Here is a 7,435-nt window from a genome sequence, read left to right as displayed (position 1 = left end):
TGCTGAGAGTGTTTATTCATCGACACAAATTTGCATCATCTATTCTAGGCAAAGGCATACACAACCTACATTAAGCAGAGAGCCGTTCCATTTCAACAGTAGAATGAAAGATAGATGCAAAGACGCAATTGAACTTGGGCACGGCACTAGGTTGGAAACGATTCTTCTGAAAGGCTCGGGGCAACAAATTAGAATTCCATTAAAAATTGATTTAACGACGCATCGTTCGATTGGCAAAATTGACAAACCGAACATTCTTCACAGGGGAGGTTTTTTGCATGTCACCACACCGTGACGAATCGGCAATAAAAATTTTATGATTCTCATTTGAATAAAACATTTTCCGTCTTTTTTTTCGCAGTCATCATTGCTCGTTAAAGCACATAGTGAAATGGTTGGGTGTCAGGAAATCATTTCCTTCATATAACTTTCATAATGGGGCCATCAAATGACGATTGTGGAAAATTTGCCTCCGTCGATTATTTTATAGGTAAGCTAAAATTAAAAATGTAATTTTCAATTTGAAGTCAGTTTGATTGGAAAACGCAAGATTTAAATTTCAACTGCCAATCCTGTATTTTCCAAATCAACTTGCTTTAAATTTACACGATCGTGTTAAGTTCAATCATTTTCGAAGGAAGTTTAACTTAATATTAATGAAGACCACCGTCTAAAAATATATGAAGTACGTTAATTTATACAGCATTATTTATACTTTTTCCAGTGTTTTTTTTTGCGGTAAATGGTTCCATCGCCTCCATCAATTTCCTACAAATCTTGCATATGAAAAAAGCCAGTGATATTATGGATTGATGTTCCAACATTCCGTTTCGATGCGATGCCTTTATTCGTGATCCTTATGTTGTGGCAAAATGTCCACCTTCTGTTTCAGACAAGATTTCACTATTCACCCCATTAAACCGTAGAACTTATCACCGGTATTGAGCAGGCGCACTTTGTAGTATTTCTCGTCTTGCTTCAAACTATCTGAATAATCGTCGTCCTTCGTTGAAGGGTCAGCTACACTTCCCTCGGGTTCATCGGATTGATTCGGGCCCTCGTCCATTGCGTCTTTTCTCCTGTATGATTCGTGCAGATGAGTTGATGTTTCTTCATCTTCTTTTCATTGGTGGTTAACATTGAAACCGGAACATAACCTTCTTCTCGGCGAAAAGTTCATGATTATGAGCACGCTTCATTGCTAAAAGGTTTGCATTCAAATAAAAGCAAATCTGCAAATCACTTATCAACTTTTCTTTGCAAAAATGGTCATATATTGATAAAGTATGCGCCTTTCTATATCAATTATATATATGCAATTTTTTATTATTTACGTAACATTTTGGAGTTATGGCTACAAATTAATTCTAACGGATAATGATTTCAGATCTATACCAGACATGTAATATCAGTGAATTTGGGAAGAATGTTTTTAAAGCTTTAATAAAACTTATCTCAATAATATCAAAGCTTTAGAAAAATCAAGACTTATGTTCGATGTTTGTGTGACGTGGGAACATTTCCAGAAACCTGGAGGAAATTACCAGAACCCCACTCAGTGCCGTCGGTGCCAAAAGTGGGGTCATGGAACAAAACATTGCCGCATGGATGCAAAATGCGTGATTTGCGGAATTTCTCCTGCGTCTGTCCTGTGAAGAAAGATAGAACAAAGTTTGTATCCGCAAATTGCGGGGGCAGCAACCATAATTCTAATTTTAGGGATTGCCCTTCGCTCTAAAATACATAAATGTCAAAACACATTAATTCGCAATATACTGGGCTTGGATACTTGTGAACTTATAAAGAATTTCACAAACTCTTCGAATAGATAGGATATGTTCCTGTGATAGCGTTGCGCAATAAATAAAAAGAAGATGAAGAAGTCTCCTGAGTAAAAGTTGATACAAACTCTGTAGCTGTTGGAAGAGAAGCTGCCTAATGATATATTTTTAATCACTAACAGAACTTTGAACAAAATCTGATGATTGGGTGCTCACCTCCGATAGTACTGCAAGTACTAACACTATCACTATCTGTACTGTAATAAACATATTCATTTTAACTACAACGTTAGATTAAATCCTTCGAACTACTTCGTCTCCCGATGATGGAGGAGGTTTATAAAGAAACATTGTATCAATAAGCAGTAAATCATGCTTCTATAGTTTGTGTGATTTGCTGTCATTACTATGGACGTCGCAAGCTGCTGTCATCATTCATCACACAAATGGATATGGATTCTTGCTTTACTTGAGTCATGTATTTAATCAGATGTTGCAAAACAATCCACTTATTCAATCAAGCTCGTGTCGCCCCAAGCTCTAAATAGAGTTCCCATTCCTGTTTTAGCATTGGATTACCAACCGTTTACTTTAAATTACTAGACTAAAACAAACATTCAATCTTCCCTAATAGCACCCTTCGTTTACAGACAAAACCTCCCCTCAAACCAAACCGCGTTGATTGGCAGTTTCAAAGAAAGAGCGAGCTCGCAATTTGTACACTTTGCTGAAAGTTACCCAATTCCCTTTCGCCCCTGATGGGGCCCAAAACCTTCTAATGTTCGTATCGTGTTCCGAAATTGCAGGCTTCGTTTTCATGTAACTTCTACGATTATACATGTTTCCCATAAGCCTATCAGCCAGCAAGCGGCTGAGACAGTGATGGAAACGCTTTGATGTTCTCAACGGCGATTAGTCATGAGGCGTTTGGCCTATGGTGGGTATCCCTTTCCTGTTCTTTCGGGTGGAAAATAGCTGGTTGAAAGACGTGAAATCTGCGATTGCAATAAACTTCCATCGCACAATTCGAGGATAATCGAACAAGTAGATGAATTATCCGATTTTTTGTTTTAACTTATCTCGTTTATTTGGCAGGCTCAGGCGCCGTAGGGCATAACAGAGCCGAAATCTTTTCTTTTTTTTACATTATTTACATTTTGAAATTTGAACTTATTTTAAAAACTATGTTAGTTTGCGGAAGTTTCAAGGTTAGTTAATACATTTGTAACAGGGAAGGAAAGGATTTATCGGGATTTCTTGAGCTACTTAGACTACTAAGCTGATGAAGCTAGAAGGGACAGGATGTCCAGATCTGTAATGAAACTAAACAGAAACGGTTTGTGGGAGACACGACGAGAAGAGGACAATTTGAAGGGGAAAAAGAAAGACAGGGAACGAACACAATCAAACTCGGATATTGATACGCTTCAAAAACAGATAGATTAAATTCATATATTCTAAATCAAGGCCCGCCAATACTTCTCTGATAGGTTTCTGCTGTTTTTCTTAGATCCGGAGAGTTTCAGTCAGTTCGGATCTGATGTCACAATGCTCACTGCATCCCCGCACAACATGTTCGATGTCTTGGTAAGCCACGCCGCAAACACAGAGATTGCTTTCTGAGAGCCCAATACGGTGGGTATGCGCGCTTAACGAATAGTGATTGGACATAAGCCGACACATGACACGAATGAAATCACGGCTCATGCCCAACCCCTTAAACCATGGTTTTTTGGACACTTGTGGAAATATGGAATGCAGCCATCTACCCATTTCTCCGCCTCTCCATTTATATTGCCAGCTGATCAAGGTCTCCCGACGGGCCAATGCAAAAAATTCATCGAAGGTGATTTGACGCTTGTAAACATCGCCTTCTTTAGCGCCTACCTTAGCCAGAGAGTCCGCTTTCTCATTGCCCGGAATGGAGCAATGGGAAGGGACCCAAGCTAGGGTAATAGTGTAAGAGCGATTTGACAAAGCACTCAATGCTTGGCGTATTTTTTTCAGGAAGTACGCTGAGTGCTTCACCGGCTTCATTGACCGAACAGCCTCCAGAGAGCTTAGACTGTCGGAAAAAATGAAGAAATGCTCGGGTGGGAGAGAACTGATGCACTCAAGGGCGTAATGTATAGCTGCTAGCTCAGCAACATATACAGAACATGGTTTTTGAAGCATGAAGGAGGCGCTATGAAAAACGTTGTAAACACCGAAACCAGTGATATCATCCATTTTTGACCCATCAGTGAAGAACTGCCGGTTCTCGCTGACATACCCGAATTTACTTGCAAACATGGGAGGGATAAACTTTGAACGAAAGTGATCTGGTATACCATGGATATCTTGCTTCATGGACAAATCAAATACTACAGAGGAACAGTCGAAGTCTAGGAAGTTATCACGATTGGTGTTAACCGAAGATGGGCTAACCTTCAGCGTCATGTACCAGTAGTACACACTCATGAAACGAGTTTGAGGGTTATGTTCAAGCAGCTTTTCGTAGTTTTCAATAACCAATGGATTGAGAATCTCACAACGGATAAGGAACTTGAGTGTTAACTCCGCGAAACGGGCTGTACTCCTGCAAGTACCTCTAAACTCTTTGTGTGAGTCGAGTTCATGCAGCCTAGCGCGATGCGAAGACAGCGGTACTGAATCCGCTGTATCTTAAGCATATGTGTTTTCGCAAAAGCTAAAAAGTATTTCGACTGTGCCACTGGGTGTTGCATGCTAGTCAGTTGTCTAGTGTGATGCTTCCTTCAAAGGGCAAACCGTCCACTGGAAGCATTAACGTGTCGGTGTCTTTTAATGTGTTTCCCCCAGGTGCATTTGGCGTCGAACCAGACCCCGAGATATTTAGAAGACAAGCCATGAGTGATTGTCTTACCCATGAGTGTAAGCGGAAACTTGGCAGGTTTGTGTTTCTTTGAAAAGACAACCAGTAGACAAATTGTCCAGAGTATCTTGTAAAGGTCCTTGTAGTTCGGCCGCTGTTGGTCCTGTGACAGAAACAACACAGTCGTCTGCAAGCTGTCTCAATTTTCCATGAGACAGTCATCAATGTATCTCACATAAAAATTATAAAGAAGGGGACTTAGACATGACCCCTGGGGGAGACCCATGTAGCTAGTTCGTGAAACTGACAAGTTGCCATGAGTAAAACTCATATGCTTCTCGGACAACAAATTGTACAAAAAATTGTTCAAAATTGATGAAAGGCCACTTGCTTGGAGTTTGTCTGAAAGGACATCAACACAAACTGAGGCAAAAGCACCCTTAATATCCAAAAATACTGAACCCATCTGCTCTTTTTGAGCAAAGGCAAGCTGAATTTCTGAAGAAAGTAGCGCAAGACAGTCGTTCGTTCCTTTGCCTCTGCGAAAACCAAACTGCGTATCTGACAGCAAGCCACTCGATTCAACCCATGTATCCAGTCGAAAGAGAATCATCTTCTTTAACAACTTGCGAATACACGACAACATCGCAATTGGACGGTACGAATTATAGTTCGACGCGGGTTTCCCGGGTTTTTGGATGGCTATTACTCTCACCTGCCTCCAGTCATCCGGAACAATGTTACACTCCAGAAAGTGATTAAACAAGTTCAATAGGCGCCTCTTTGCGACGTCAGGTAGGCCTTTAAGCAAATTGAACTTGATTCGATCCATTCCTGGAGCGGAATTGTTACATGAAAGGAGAGCAAATGAGAATTCAACCATCGAAAATGGTCTATCCATGGCGTCCCTATCCACCGGAATATCTCGTCGCACGCGATCAATAGGAACGGAATCCGGACAAACTTTCTGAGCGAAATCGATAATCCACCGAGGAGAGCTCTCTCGATCTTCATTAACCGACGATGTATAACGCATTCTTCTTCCGACGGACCAAAGCGTTCTCAACGAGGTCTCACGTGATAATCCTTCCACAAAATGACGCCAATAACCACTTTTCTTCGCTTTGACCAAGCTTCCAAACTTGCGTTCAAGGGAAGAATAGCGCTCATAGTTGTCAATTGAACCACGTTTCCGAAAGTCTTTGAACGCGGCGGATTTCTCGCGATAGAGTGCCTTACACTCGTTATCCCACCACGGATTGGGAAGCTTCTTACAAACCGACGGACCAGGCACAGGACGGCGTTGTGCTTGAAGAGCGCTGTTGAGAATCAACTCGGATAAAAAGCGATACTCTTCCAACGGAGGAAGTACTTCTACCGCTTGCTCTCCATCAATGATCGCATCCTCGTACTTTCCCCAGTCTATGTGCTTTGTGAGGTCGTAGGCAAGATCTATGGATGAAGACTGTTGTGTTCCATTGGAAATTGAAACTACGATCGGCAAGTGATCGCTACCATGGGGATCCTGGATTACCCTCCATGAACAATCCAGCGATAACGAGCTAGAACATATTGAGAGGTCTAGTCGGCTATCCCTAGGATTTCCATCTTGAGCTGGAGGTGCCACTCGTGTAACTTCCCCAGTGTTGAGAATGAAATGAATTATCCGATTTTGTCACGTCTTAGTTGGCCATGACAAACGAGATCAGAGCCTTGCTGAAGTTTGTTATAAATCATATGAAATGTGTAAATTTCATTTCAACAGTAATGTAGAAAAGGCTCATCTAACTGCACAGCTGGCTCCGAAGAAGTTGTTGACCTGCAATCGAACTGTTTGTTATTTATTTTATTTGGTTGGTGTTACATCAATTGATTTGATAAAACCTCGTTAACGATGTTACGCCTTTTTATTCAGTCCATGGCTGTGTCTCTCCAACTTCGATTTTGGCCCACGTTCTCCAGATCTTGTTGCACCTGATCAAGCCACCTCGCTCGCTGTGCTCTCCGCCTTCTTGTGCCAACCGGATTCGACGCGAACACCATCTTTGCAGGATTGTTGTCCGGTAGTCTTGTAACATGCCCTGTCCAGCGCACCCTTCCGGCTTTCGCAACCTTCTGGATACTGGGTTCACCGTAAAGCCTAGCGAGCTCGTGGTTCATTCTCCGCCGCCACACACCGTTCTCCTGCACTTCGCCAAAGATCGTCCTAAGCACTCTTCGTTCGAACACTCCAAGTGCTTGCAGGTCCTCTTCCAGCATGGTCCATGCTTCATGACCATAGAGGACCACCGGTCTTATAAGCGTTTTGTACATGGTACATTTGGTGCGGGGGTGAATCTTTCTCGACCGCAGCTTCTTCTGGAGTCCATAGTAGGCGCAGCTTCCACTAACGATGCGTCTCCCTATTTTACGACTAACGTTATTATCAGCCGTTAACAAGGATCCGAGGTAGACGAAATCATCAACCACCTCAAAAGTATCTCCGTCTATCGTAACACTGCTTCCCAGGCGGGCTCTGTCGCGTTCGGCTCCGCCTTTCAGCATGTACTTTGTTTTTGACGCATTCACCACCAGGCCGACTTTTGTCACTTCACTTTTCAGGCGGGTGTACGGGTCTGCCACCGTTCCAAATGTTCTACCGACAATATCCATATCATCCGCAAAGCAAACAAATTGGCTGGATCTTGTGAAAATCGTACCTCGGTTATTGAACCCGGCTCTCCGCATGACACCTTCTAGCGCGATGTTGAACAGCAGGTACGAAAGTCAATCACCCTGTCGAAGTCCCCGGCGGGATACGAACGAACTGGAATGTTCGCCC

The 7,435-nt window shown here is 42.4% G+C and overlaps 1 protein-coding gene across 1 annotated transcript; it reads right to left on the bottom strand.

Moving 5' to 3' along the window:
• Nucleotides 1-823: 823 nt before the first annotated feature.
• On the bottom strand, nt 824-2,113 carry LOC5572020 (prosialokinin). The gene is made up of 3 exons (XM_001660075.2): nt 1,998-2,113; nt 1,910-1,935; nt 824-1,079 (listed from the first exon to the last, which is right to left on the bottom strand). Exons 1-3 carry the CDS (start codon nt 2,055-2,057, stop codon nt 908-910), a joined length of 258 nt encoding a protein of 85 aa, XP_001660125.1. The 5' UTR covers nt 2,058-2,113; the 3' UTR covers nt 824-907.
• Between the last annotated feature and the right edge of the window lie 5,322 nt (nt 2,114-7,435).

Source organism: Aedes aegypti, chromosome 1, assembly GCF_002204515.2.
Source record: "Aedes aegypti strain LVP_AGWG chromosome 1, AaegL5.0 Primary Assembly, whole genome shotgun sequence".
In the NCBI taxonomy this organism is placed as follows: domain Eukaryota; kingdom Metazoa; phylum Arthropoda; class Insecta; order Diptera; family Culicidae; genus Aedes; species Aedes aegypti.
This window is presented reverse-complemented; position numbering and strand designations above follow the sequence as displayed.